The sequence below is a fragment of the Eutrema salsugineum genome, unplaced genomic scaffold (assembly GCF_000478725.1).
Source record: "Eutrema salsugineum unplaced genomic scaffold, Eutsalg1_0 scaffold_12, whole genome shotgun sequence".
In the NCBI taxonomy this organism is placed as follows: domain Eukaryota; kingdom Viridiplantae; phylum Streptophyta; class Magnoliopsida; order Brassicales; family Brassicaceae; genus Eutrema; species Eutrema salsugineum.
This window is the reverse complement of record NW_006256895.1, coordinates 5,775,099-5,788,153: the sequence shown is the minus strand read 5'-3', so window position 1 is coordinate 5,788,153 and position 13,055 is coordinate 5,775,099. Positions and strand designations below refer to the sequence as shown.

General features: G+C 35.8%; 3 protein-coding genes across 3 annotated transcripts; all 3 read right to left on the bottom strand.

The window, feature by feature from the left end:
• Window positions 1-7,134: 7,134 nt before the first annotated feature.
• On the bottom strand, window positions 7,135-7,674 carry LOC112089146. Its single transcript, XM_024160124.1, has one exon. It carries the CDS (start codon window positions 7,672-7,674, stop codon window positions 7,135-7,137), a length of 540 nt encoding a protein of 179 aa, XP_024015892.1.
• A 2,075-nt stretch (window positions 7,675-9,749) lies between these two features.
• Window positions 9,750-10,097, bottom strand: LOC18025539. Its single transcript, XM_006408718.1, has one exon. The coding sequence runs from the start codon at window positions 10,095-10,097 to the stop codon at window positions 9,750-9,752; it is 348 nt and encodes a 115-aa protein (XP_006408781.1).
• Window positions 10,098-11,912: 1,815 nt separating this feature from the next.
• On the bottom strand, window positions 11,913-12,260 carry LOC18025538. Its single transcript, XM_006408717.1, has one exon. The coding sequence runs from the start codon at window positions 12,258-12,260 to the stop codon at window positions 11,913-11,915; it is 348 nt and encodes a 115-aa protein (XP_006408780.1).
• Between the last annotated feature and the right edge of the window lie 795 nt (window positions 12,261-13,055).

Genomic DNA, 13,055 nt, shown 5'->3' with positions numbered 1-13,055 from the left:
TGATGAATGAGGTGGAGGGTGATTGGTGAGGTGAAATGAGGTGAAAGGGGTGGTTTGGGTCGGGTTTGGATTTCAACGACCAAGTGTCGCGGTCAGGGGCTGCACGACCGCGGCAAACAAACACTTGGCCGCGGTCATATTCACGCGACCGCGGTCGATGGGTCGTTTCCCGCGGTCAGAACGTCTGCGATCGCGGGGGCTTATATCGCGGCCTCTTCCTGCTTCTCCTTGGTTCCTGCTGGGCCGAGTAGTCAGGAACCATCCTTCTTTTTGGTTTTTTCTGGTTTTTTGATTTTTTTTTTTTGCTTTTTGTTTTATAAGAAACACCTGAAACTAAGAAAAAGAAAAAGATCAAAAGAAAAAGAAAGAAAAATCCTAAAGAAAACAATACCTAAATGGGTTGCCTCCCATTCGGCGCTTTTGTTTTAAGTCGTTTAGCTCGACTTTTGGTGTTGAACGTGACTTATTCCAATGAAGAAGACCTTGTCCTGAGACAAGTCTTTTTCGACATCTCCTTGCTTTGCTTAGCAGGTTCTTCGTCACTCCAAAGTTCTTCTTCAAACTCTTCTGCTGCAGAACATTTTCCTGCTTTGCTGTTGTATGGAACAGCTTCTGTGAAGACATCTTTGTCGATATTAGCAAATGAAATCCTCCGGTTTGGCCAGTCCATTATAGCTCCGGAAGTTGCTAGAAAAGACCATCCCAGAATCACTGGATATGTTGCATCTCTTGTTTCGACAATGTAGAAGTCGACAGGCACTATGCAATCTCCTATTCTCAAAGGAATTTCATGAACTATTTCTTGAGGTGTTGCATTTGAATCATCAGCTAAACTAATCTTTGCTCTAGTCCTGCGCAGGTGTTTGATACCAAGTCTCAAAGCAATTGCCTTGGACATCATGTTAAGACAAGCTCCAGAATCACATAGCACGTTTTTAAACATTTCTCCTCTAATAGAACAAGAGCGAAGAAACTGACCTACACCTTCGATTTTATGAAGTGTTCGAACAGGTTTACCTCTTCTGGCATGATTGAACAAGTCCTCTATCTCAGGGATTGATTCTTTTCTCTCACAGAAGTAGTGGCCTAACATGAAGTCCTTGCAAGCTCTAGCAAACGTGATTTCTTCAGGCAAATTTCGAACCACATCATTGAATTCATCGAGCTTTTCTTTGCTGATTTTGTTGGTGTAGTGGCTGCAGTCTTCTGGATTTTTTAGGTGAATCGCATAGACAGCTGCTCTGGTGTTGTCATGTATCGAGCTCTCATAAAGTATCTATGGATATCCTCTTTAGACTCCTTGCAGTACCTGAAAAAGACTTGCAAACGACCAAGTTTCCAGATTTCATCAAAGCTTAAATGAGCAGGGAATGACCTGACTACGTTGTTGAACTCCATTAGTTTTTCTCTACTGATGTTGTTGGTGATCCATTGAATCTCTCCTGAGTCGTCTTCTGAGGAATATCCTGCGTTTGGATCTTCTACAAACAACCCATACTCTTCATCTTCAGAGTATTGCTCTTCATACTCATCTTCACAAGACAAAGCCATGTTGCAAGGCCATGACTTGTCCTCTTCTTCAGATCTTTGGGTGCTTATGGAGCAAACCAGTTGTTGTTGAAGTGGTTTAGTCATCCCAGGAGGTGTACCAGACGTACAGATGCTTGTATGAGCTGAACGGGACTGTTTTGGAACGTTTTTACGGTTGGTCTTGACTGCAGGTGACGCGAACGCGGGGAAGCGACCATGGGCCGCGGGCAGGCCCATCACGACCGCGGGGTAGCGCTTGTTGTCCGCGGTCTCCGAGCTGCTCTGCTGCTGTTGCTTCCTCCTTTGCCTCCTGGGTGGTCTCCTGGGTCTTCTGGCTTGATGTACTTCCTCTCTGGACTTGATTCTTTAGTTTTGGGTGCTGGAATCTGATCTCCAAGTCCTTGCATGATCTCCTCAACCTTTTCTTCAACTTCATCAAGAGCATAAACTACTTTGTCCATGGTTGAGTCAAGCTCTTTGGTTTTGTCGATGACTTTGTACACCTTCTCTGAAACTTCGACTGTAAAGTCATAAGACTCGTTCTTAGCTTCGTTTAAGGCCTTGTCCACATCATCGAGTTTGAAATCCAGGTCCATGACTTTGTTTTTGGTGTTGCGAAGCTCATAGTTGTGCTTTGCTTGCTCTTCCTCCATGCTGTTGAACCTGTTAGCAATCATAGCTGCATCCTTGGTTGTACGTTCTTCTATTGAATTGACTTGTGAGGCTAGGTTATCGATTTTTCATTGAAAAGTTTCGATATCCCATCAATCCTTTCGTTTAGAGCAGTTGTAGCGGTTGCTTGAGCTTCTATGAACTGTCTGATCACGCCTTCGAGCTGACTCAGTCTGTTGCTGAGCTGGACGTTCTCATCTTGCTGGAGAACTTGGTGAGGTAGGCGATACATAGAGTATTTAGGGTTTGCCATTTGAGGTGCATAGGGCTCCTTCTGGAACGTTCTGTAGTCTTCGGGTTGAGTTTCTTCGTAGAGATCGCGTAGATGCTTCTCTATGCGTCTGGTGGCTTGAGGAGTGTTATAGAAACCTTCCTCATAGTGTATATTTTGATTTATAGGATCCATATCTTCTGAAATGGAAACAAAATAACCGAAAAATGGAAAGTTGCAGAAAAGGAGGTTCTAGAGTCGATTTACTAACCTTTCTCGGGGTTTTTCAGAAAAGAAAATGCGTGACTTCCCCAGCAACGGCGCCAAAAACTTGATGGTGACTTGATGTGGTGTGTCGTGGGTTCTCAAGTTTTACCCTAATTGAAATCAATAGCCGCAAGTGCACAGCTGATCAATTGCAGTACTTAGGGATCGAATCCACAGGGAAGGAGGATCTTTTCCTGCAAAAAGCCTTTGAAATAAGTTAAAGTAAGGAAGTCTAGAACAAAAACGGTTTTGTAGGGGTTTGGTAGTGTGTTTAAAATCTAAAAACGAAATATTAAAAGAGAATACAAGAATTAAATGACGTAATAACTAAACTTAATAAAAATGACTAAAAATGATAAAAACGGATATTCTAATGCTTAAATGAAAATGAACTAAAAAGAAAAGATAATATTGAACTAAAGCTTTAAAGAAAATCGGTGTAAAACAATGGAGAAAGAAAGCGTTGGGGTTCAGGGAAGTTTTCTCAGGGGTACGAACGATTCAAAACATTGCTAGGGAGGAAATTTTGTAAGATCTTAGCTTAAACTTTTCGAACTGGAGTCACGGACGTATGAATACGCCACTGTCTTGATCATAGACAACTATCTCTCTCAACCCTGACCAGTAGGTTTCCACTCTGGCCCTGGAAGAGAAGAGATGCATTATGTTTAAGACTCGTCCTAATTCACAAATCGCCCATAGGTAGGTTTCCACTCCTATGTTTGTTTTGCTCTCCCAAACTAGATCTGATTCCTGATGAACACTTTCGTGTCACCAAGCTCTGGATCAGATTGTAGTTCATGACGCTACTCTCATGCAGTAAAAACGAATTCAGAAGAAAAAGTTCTAAGATTCGGCTCAAAAGCTCATGGAATCCTCATCGAACATATAAATCCCCATAAAAAATCCCTTAATCCCAACAATAAAACTACTCAGACATAATGAACGAAATCAAAGACATAGTATTAAGATGTAGAATAGAAATCGAAATTGAAAAAGAAAGAACAAGGGTTCAAGAGAACAAATCTCTCTCTCCCTAAAAGCTAAAGCAAAAACAATAAAAGTATGAAGCAAATAATTCGGTTCTCTAAGGTTGCACCATTTCTAGGGCTCCTAAGACATGTATTTATAGTGCTCAAGACCTCTCTGGACGTCACTTAGGGTTTCTCCAAATATGGGCTTCAGAAATGGGCTTTTTGGGCTCGGAGGTTGATGGCCGCGGTCAGGACAAGTGAGACCGCGATGGATGAGTGGTTTGCCGCGGTCGGGATGCTCCTGACCGCGGGGAATGAGTGTTTGGCCGCGGGTGGAAGTGCTTGCCGGCTGGTTTACGGGACATCTTGCTCTTCGCGTATCTTTTGATTGAACCGTTGGATTGCCAAGCTGTAAAGTGCACTGGAAAGCTGATACTTCCATCTTTAAGGTCTCCAAATTTGAGCTGGATCGGACGGTGAGAAGGCCTTCAATCAGGGGTGAACTTATGACGGTTTGACTCTGAGCTGAAATCTGGTTTTCTATCCATTTTGTTAAGCTTTTTCCTAAGTTACCTGAAAAGAGCCTTGGAACTACAAATACTAGAAAAACATAATAAAAGTACTTAAAAGCAATTTAAAACATAGAAAAAATATTTCAAAACGATCCATAAAAGTGGTCAAAATACGGTGTTATCAGATTCTTCCCCAGATCCATTGTTCTTTCTCTTTTTTATCTTATTAACTTTTCTGTTTTATTCTTTTGCATTCTTCTATGTCATTCATCATTCATTGCATCATGTAGATTAGTCCCAAAGAGTCAAGTTGTTTGAAGATATTGATAAGCATATATATCGATTAGGATTTCGATTGTTCTAGACCATATTCTGGATCTTATCTATTATAAGTTGTTCATAAAGCATGAGAGTAGATTTATGACCTATTCTATGAGCCTAGGATTGATAAGAGTCATGAGTGTGCTGTATCAGATCATCTGTACCTAGCTTTAGAGGAACATAGTCACTAAAGGAGTCGAAAGCTACCTATAGAGAAGATGTGAGCAGACGAATTCAATGTCTAATGCATGATCTTAATTTTAGCATGAGAGCGAGAGTTAATTTCTAGATCTAAGAGATTAGTTCATTAAGGTGACAAGAGTTGATTAATAATATATATTTATATTCTAGTTCCATGCAGATTCCCAAAAACAGATGAAGATAAATCGCCCGGAAGCTAATTGGAAATGCCATCATACATCGATTAGAGTAAACCGGAGAAGTCGAAGTCACCACCTATGAGTTCAAGAGTCTTTAATTTCAGTCGATATGCTTTAGATGTTCTTTTAACAATTCATCATGCATTGCATTTCTTGTGAATATTAGATTAGGTTTAGTTTAGGATCTCAACCACAAACCCCAAAGTTTTAATTGGTTTATGACTTTGCTTACTTCCCAGTTTGTTGTTTCTAGAGACATCCTCCCTGTGGATCGACACCCTAAGTCCTATAACGTACATATGTGCACTTGCAGACACTAGGGTTTTATTAATTTAAAACTTTTGGAGGACCAACGGGCTTGTTAAAAAACAACCCTAGGCCCGCAAGCCCATCAAGTTTTTGGCGCCGTTGCCGGGGAGGTTGAAGCCGCAGAAGACTATATATATATGTCGAGTTTCTGCCAAAGCAACATAGGAAGTAAATCAAATTTATAAACACCCTAATTTTTTTTTTCTGCTTATTTTTTATTCTGTTTGCCCTAGTTTCATAAACCTTTGAAGCATGGATCATCCAAGGAGAAACCCTAACCCCGAGTGAAGGGTCCTGCGATCTGTGTGAAGCTCCCTGCGCATGTGAATCACCCTCCAGGCATGATTTTGATCATCAAAGACAGTGCAATTCTAGAGAAGAGGCTTAAAGACATCGAAGAAGGCGAGGCAAAGAACACGATCACCCTTCGTCAAACACTTAAGGGACAAAGAGGCTGCAATATTCTGATCGAAGATTGGAGAGAGATTTCAAAGACAGCAAGTGGTACTCTGATGGAGACAAGATAGAGATGAGTGAAGAGATGGAAAAGATCACAAACAAGAAAGAAGAGCTTGATGCTACTTTAGACAAAGTTGTCTATGCTTTAGATGAAGTAGAAGAGAAAGTTGAAAAAATTCTAAAGATCATAAGGAGTATGATCTGAACTCTGGAATCAATGATTTAGATACCCAAGACGTGCCTGGCAACCACTGGAAGCAAGAGAACACCAATGGAGAAGAAGAGATTGAAGAAGCAAGCATGGAGAGCCGGAGGAAGCTGACCGCAGCTGCGACCACTTCACCCGTGGCCAGAGCCACTTCCACCGCGGCTCCAAGCTCCTCACCCATGGTGGAGCACGACTTCTCAGATCAGGAGAGCTTTCAACCTCTTTCTGAAGCCTGTTCAACAGAAAATCGACCTCATGTAACCAGACCTAGGTTGTTTGATCGAGCTGTCTTCTCAATCACTACACAAGCTGATTGCAATTGTAAACGGGGTATTGGTTTGTTCTACTAAGCTTCAGGTTTTAAATTTATAACCCCTGAATGTCTGCAAGTGCACAGATGTGCGCTGTAGTACTTAGGGTATCGATCCACAGAGATTTAGTTGTTTCAGTACGAATTCACGGCAATGCTTAAATCACACTAGAACTACACAGTTTGGGTTTTGGTTTTGGGTTTTGGTTATCACGAAATCTAAACTAGAAAGCAAAGCAAGCAAAATCAATTAAGAACGAAAGCAAGTAAACCAAGTAAAAAGTGATTAAAGAAAGGCGAATGGAAGCAAGTAAATAGCGAATGAAAAGCAAACTAAATCGAAGGTTGTAAACAATAAAAGACAAACGTTGGGGCTTAAGGGTATCGCAGGGATTCATGGACTAGGCTATGTCGATTTTAAACAAGTGATAAAGGTAACCAACTACGTATGTTCTAGAACTCGAGGCACAGACGTATGAATAGCCTACCATCATACCGATCCCATTAGCATCACCTGAAATCTCCTCACTCATAATCACTTCTTCAAAGTTACCAAAGGAATCAGTAATTTCCGCTAACCAATTCATGTTTTCCGTTTCCAGTAAATCTGTTTCCCGAGATTCAAAACTAGCGAATTCACCATCCTCAAAATTCAAGCTCTTCCTCACTGTATTTTCCAAAGGCAAAATCGAAGAAGTCATACCTTTGTCAGATTGTTTCATTTGCATTCCTTTCTCTTTCCATTTTTCACTTTTTTTTTATTCACCTTATCTTGATCCGAGAGTTCCTGAATTATTTCCAGCTGCCTTGATTTGTTCCCCATAGCACTTGAGTGTATACTTCTGATGCATATCCTTGGGAGGGACATAACTAGAAGGCCGGGTATAGTGAGATGGGCCTTCACCGTGTTTCCGTTCCGATCTGCTTCGCTGCTGCCTTGTGCCTTCTTCAGTAGTGTTTTGACGAGAACTCTCCTTCTGATCAAAAACCTTGTATTTTCCCTTTTATGAACCATTTTGTGATCCACCAAAACCTGCATTTATTCCCCTTTCCTTTGTTTCCGGCATTCCCATGCAACATCGCAGCTCTATAAGACGCAGCTCCTTGATTTTTTCCTTGGTCCTCACCGTTATCCTCCTTTATCGTACGATCTGCCCCACCTGACCGAGTCGGACACCGCTGGTGGTCGTGACATAAGCTAAAGCAGATGCGGCAGTAACCGAACAGCCTCTCATAGCGTAAGTACACGACCGTTTCCTCCCCACCATGGAACTCCACGACAGTTTCAAAGCACAATGGTTTCTGTCCATGAATAACCACTTGAATCTTTCCATCATCTAGGTTGACCGCTTTGACATCCCCAAGGGCTTTCCCAATACATCGGAAAGTTTCATCGGCCAGAAGTGTAATGGAACGCCAATTATACGAACCCAACATAATCGCTGTTGGGTAACTTGGGTCCACCACCGGCATCCACCACACCAACGAGAGCATCCAGTAATCAAAATGAAAAGGTTCCATTTTCATTACCTCAGCTATATCTTCCTCATTGTAAATAGAACTGGAATCGGCCTAATCCCAAATCCACACCAGCCACTCTCTCTTCAACTTTCCAGATTCTGGGGAGCATGAACAGCAAAGCCTTCATGTCTTGCATCTGTGGATTCATACACCGACCGATTAGCGTTCTTGAATAGCTTTCGATCAGATTTGTGTTGTCAAAGTGTGGAACCGTGATCTTCAACCGCTTAAGAGACTTCTCATCTTTCATACCCGATCCATTTTGTTTAACCAAGTTGCTCTGAGCCATTTGTTTTTTCTGTGTAAAGAGATCGGAGTACTGAGAAGAGAAGTCAGAGAGAATAGAGAAGTGGTTGTGAGTATAATCTATGACACCTCTCCTCTTTATATATTGCCCCTGTTTTGAGCCGTAGAGATTCTGCATTGATTGTAACATTCGATTTGCGATATGAAATCTCCAGAAATCGATGACCGGAATCATCTTATTAGTCATGACTTGCCTCAAATACTTCCGCAGATGGGGAGTTATTTTCCTGCAGAATCCTTTCTGTTGACTTTTTCCAAAACTGACCCAAACCCAATAGCCTAAACCGCGGAAAGCAAGATCCATTCGAATCAAACAACCATTACTCCATACCTTGAAGTGAAAATCGACACACCATCTTACACTTGTTCGGGATCTCTTGTTTTAACTAAATGATTTCATTCAAGTTATTTGGTGTTTGCAGTTTAACATATAACATGTACAAATATTTAAAATCATGTGTCATTTAAATGTTTGCTAAGGTAATATAAGATTTATACGAGAAAATTATATAGTTTGCCTACTTTATTTTATATAGTTTATTAAATAATGACATTTATTGGCTATTTTGTAACACTTATTATCATTTATTCACCATTCGATTGCAGTAACAAATAAATTAATAATCAAATTTAATATTTTTTAAACCTTTGCCTTTTTCGAGAATACCAATATCCTTCACCAATATCATAGTATTGGGTGTTAAGATTATGAATACTAAGAATACAAAAGACATTTTAGATTTTTTTTGAAAAACATTTATGAATAAACACTTACAACTACAATTAATCATTGTCAAACAGTACTTTGTATCCTCGGTTTATACTGCTGAAAAGTTTGAAATATTAAAATGATATTAAAAAAAACCTGTCAATTAAAATTTATTCTTAAATATCTTGTCAATAGACATAAAGTTTGACAACTTGAATAATTACAAAGTAAAACTAAACAATGTCAATTGGATGATATTTTTAGAAAACAAAATTGAAACTTTTCAGATGTTACAAGTCAAAATAATTTTGTTTAAAAAAAATAACCAAAAATAACATTAAAAATAACCAAAAAGTAAAATTTTAAAACTGGTATAGTATATTCATGTTTAAATAGCTTCGTCAATAAAATATTCACAGCATCCAAATTATTCGGTTTTTGTCTCCAAGCATATGATATGATTTTAACGATTATATATATATATATATATATATATACAAGCTTATTGATCTTTTCATGAACGATCTTTAGCAAAGCACATTTACCATAAAAAGGATTTATTTTATAAAATATATGGACTTTTCTCAACCTATAAAAAACTTTATGCTGAGTAGAGAACAAAAATTTTTAATTGAAAAAAAAATAAATGTTTTTGTGAGATATTTTATATATGATTTCGAAGTAATCGATGAATATAGTATATTCGATTTCTTTTTGTTCTTCACATTTTCAACATAAGTTTAAAATCAGTGTTTATAAGAAAACTTGTAAGAGATCTAAGACATACATTTTAGTCAAAAATTAAAGCTCAGCCAACAATATTCGTTGCAACTCTCAGTACTCAACTTTCGGATAATTTTGGAGAAATCTTAATGAACAAATTTTTAGTTTTAAAAATGAGTAGATAATTATGCATTTTAGAAATCAGTCTGCAAAGATATACTCTTTCACAAATTTGTTTATATTGCAAGAGAGACAACAGTATTTGTGGTAAAAAAAAAAAATATTATGAAAGTAAATTAAGAATTTATTTGATCATATATTATAATCAGTACACAGTTTAAGCAGTTTTAGTGACTGAGACACAATGAGTCCACAAATCATCTCTCTTCTTCAAGTATTGGGTTTCGTTAGCAACTAGGTGGGGTCTATCTGAAATGTATTTGATCAGCGTGTCGTGACAAACTTTTCCTTCTTCGACAAGATCATGACAACACGCATCAGTGATGGTTCCGTTTCCAAAGACAACTCCGATTATATCCAAAGCACACTTAGGAGTGATTTTAAGAAGGCATGTATCCCATAATGTTTTTGCTTCACCTTCTTCTACAGAGAAAGCAGGAACAAATGCACACACCAAAGCTACAACAATGAACAGGGTTGTCAATTGGGAGGTACTTGTAGTCATATCTGCTAAAACTTAAAAATGATCGAGTAAATATTATGGTACAAAAAAGAATATAATGAGAATGGATTGTCTTAGTGGAAGCTATTTATATGTTTTATAACCAAAACATAATTATCAAAACAAATTTTAAAGAAACCATCGTAAATCAATACCATTTAACGTAATAAGAATAATATAATGCTAACATCGTTATACTTTTGAGAAGAAACTTATGCATAGAAATTAAGTTATAATAGCATTATAAATCAGATGATAAGATCTCACGGTCGGAATTACAATTAAACATGGATTTTAAGAATGATAAATATGATGCTTTAATTTTAATATACCTAAATAAGTTTCATTATGTTTAACCTAAAAACAAAACACACATCATCCTTAAAAAATATTAGTTTAGGTCAGTGATAAATTGAAATGTCAAATACTTAAATATTGTTTTAACTAAATGATTTTATTCAAGTTATTTGGTGTTTGCAATTTAACATATAACATATACAAATATTTTAAATCATGTGTCATTTAAATATTTGCTAAGGTAATATAAGATTTATTCGTGAAAATTATATAGCATGCCTACTATGTTTTAGATAGTTTATTAAATAATGACATTTATTGGCTATTTTGTAACACTTATTATCATTTATTCACCATCGATTGCAGTAACAAATAAATTAATAATCAAATTTAATATTTTTTAAACCTTTCCCTTTTTCGAGAATACCAATATCCTTCACCAATATCATAGTATTGGGTGTTAAGATTATGAATACTAAGAATACAAAAGACATTTTAGATTTTTATTGAAAAACATTTATGAATAAACACTTACAACTACAATTAATCATTGTCAAACAGTACTTTGTATCCTCGGTTTATACGGCTGAAAAGTTTGAAATATTAAAATGATATTAAAAAAAACCTGTCCAATTAAAATTTATTCTTAAATATCTTGTCAATAGACATAAAGTTTGACAACTTGAATAATTACAAAGTAAAACTAAACAATGTCAATTGGATGATATTTTTAGAAAACCAAATTGAAACTTTTCAGATGTTACAAGTCAAAATAATTTTTTTTTAAAAAAATAACCAAAAATAACATAAAAAATAACCAAAAAGTAAAATTTTGAAACTGGTATAGTATATTCATGTTTAAATAGCTTCGTCAATAAAATATTCACAGCATCTAAATTATTCGGTTTTTGTCTCCAAGCATATGATATGATTTTAACGATTATATATATATATATATACAAGCTTATTGATCTTTTCATGAACGATCTTTAGCAAAGCACATTTACCATAAAAAGGATTTATTTTATAAAATATATGGACTTTTCTCAACCTATAAAAAAAACTTTATGCTGAGTAGAGAACAAAAATTTTTAATTGAAAAAAAATAAATGTTTTTGTAAGATATTTTATATATGATTTCGAAGTAATCGATGAATATAGTATATTCGATTTCTTTTTGTTCTTCACATTTTCAACATAAGTTTAAAATCAGTGTTTATAAGAAAACTTGTAAGAGATCTAAGACATACATTTTAGTCAAAAATTAAAGCTCAGCCAACAATATTGGTTGCAACTCTCAGTACTCAACTTTCGGATAATTTTGGAGAAATCTTAATGAACAAATTTTTAGTTTTAAAAATGAGTAGATAATTATGCATTTTAGAAATCAGTCTGCAAAGATATACTCTTTCACAAATTTGTTTATATTGCAAGAGAGACAACAGTATTTGTGGTAAAAAAAAAATATTATGAAAGTAAATTAAGAATTTATTTGATCATATATTATAATCAGTACACAGTTTAAGCAGTTTTAGTGACTGAGACACAATGAGTCCACAAATCATCTCTCTTCTTCAAGTATTCGGTTTCGTTAGCAACTAGGTGGGGTCTATCTGAAATGTAATTGATCAGCGTGTCGTGACACACTTTTTCTTCTTCGACAAGATCATGACAACAAGCATCAGTGATGGTTCCGTTTCCAAAGACAACTCCGATTATATCCAAAGCACACTTAGGAGTGATTTTAAGAAGGCATGTATCCCATAATGTTTTTGCTTCACCTTCTTCTACAGAGAAAGCAGGAACAAATGCACACACCAAAGCTACAACAATGAACAGGGTTGTCAATTGGGAGGTACTTGTAGTCATATCTGCTAAAACCTAAAAATGATCGAGTAAATATTATGGTACAAAAAAGAATATAATGAGAATGGATTGTCTTAGTGGAAGCTATTTATATGTTTTGATAACCAAAACATAATTATCAAAACAAATTTTAAACAAACTGTCGTAATTCAATACAATTTAACGTAATAATAATAATATGATGCTAACATCGTTAGACTTTTGAGAAGAAACTTATGCATAGAAATTAAGTTATAATAGCATTATAAATCAGATGATAAGATCTCATGGTCGGAATTACAATTAAACATGGATTTTAAGAATGATAAATATGATGCTTTAATTTTAATATACCTAAATAAGTTTCATTATGTTTAACTTAAAAACGAAAGACACATCATCCTTAAAAAATATTAGTTTAGGTTAGTGATAAATTGAAATGTCAAATACTTAAATATTGTTTTAACTAAATGATTTTATTCAAGTTATTTGGTGTTTGCAATTTAACATATAACATATACAAATATTTTAAATCATGTGTCATTTAAATATTTGCTAAGGTAATATAAGATTTATTCGTGAAAATTATATAACATGCCTACTATATTTTAGATAGTTTATTAAATAATGACATTTATTGGCTATTTTTTAACACTTATTATCATTTATACACCATTCGATTGCAGTAACAAATAAATTAATAATCAAATTTAATATTTTTTAAACCTTTGCCTTTTTCGAGAATACCAATATCCTTCACCAATATCATAGTATTGGGTGTTAAGATTATGAATACTAAGAATACAAAAGATATTTTAG

Bases quoted from the DNA above. Each gene is read 5' to 3' on its own strand.
- LOC18025538 (XM_006408717.1), bottom strand. From the start codon at position 12,260: ATGACTACAAGTACCTCCCAATTGACAACCCTGTTCATTGTTGTAGCT.
- LOC18025539 (XM_006408718.1), bottom strand. From the start codon at position 10,097: ATGACTACAAGTACCTCCCAATTGACAACCCTGTTCATTGTTGTAGCT.
- LOC112089146 (XM_024160124.1), bottom strand. From the start codon at position 7,674: ATGGAACCTTTTCATTTTGATTACTGGATGCTCTCGTTGGTGTGGTGG.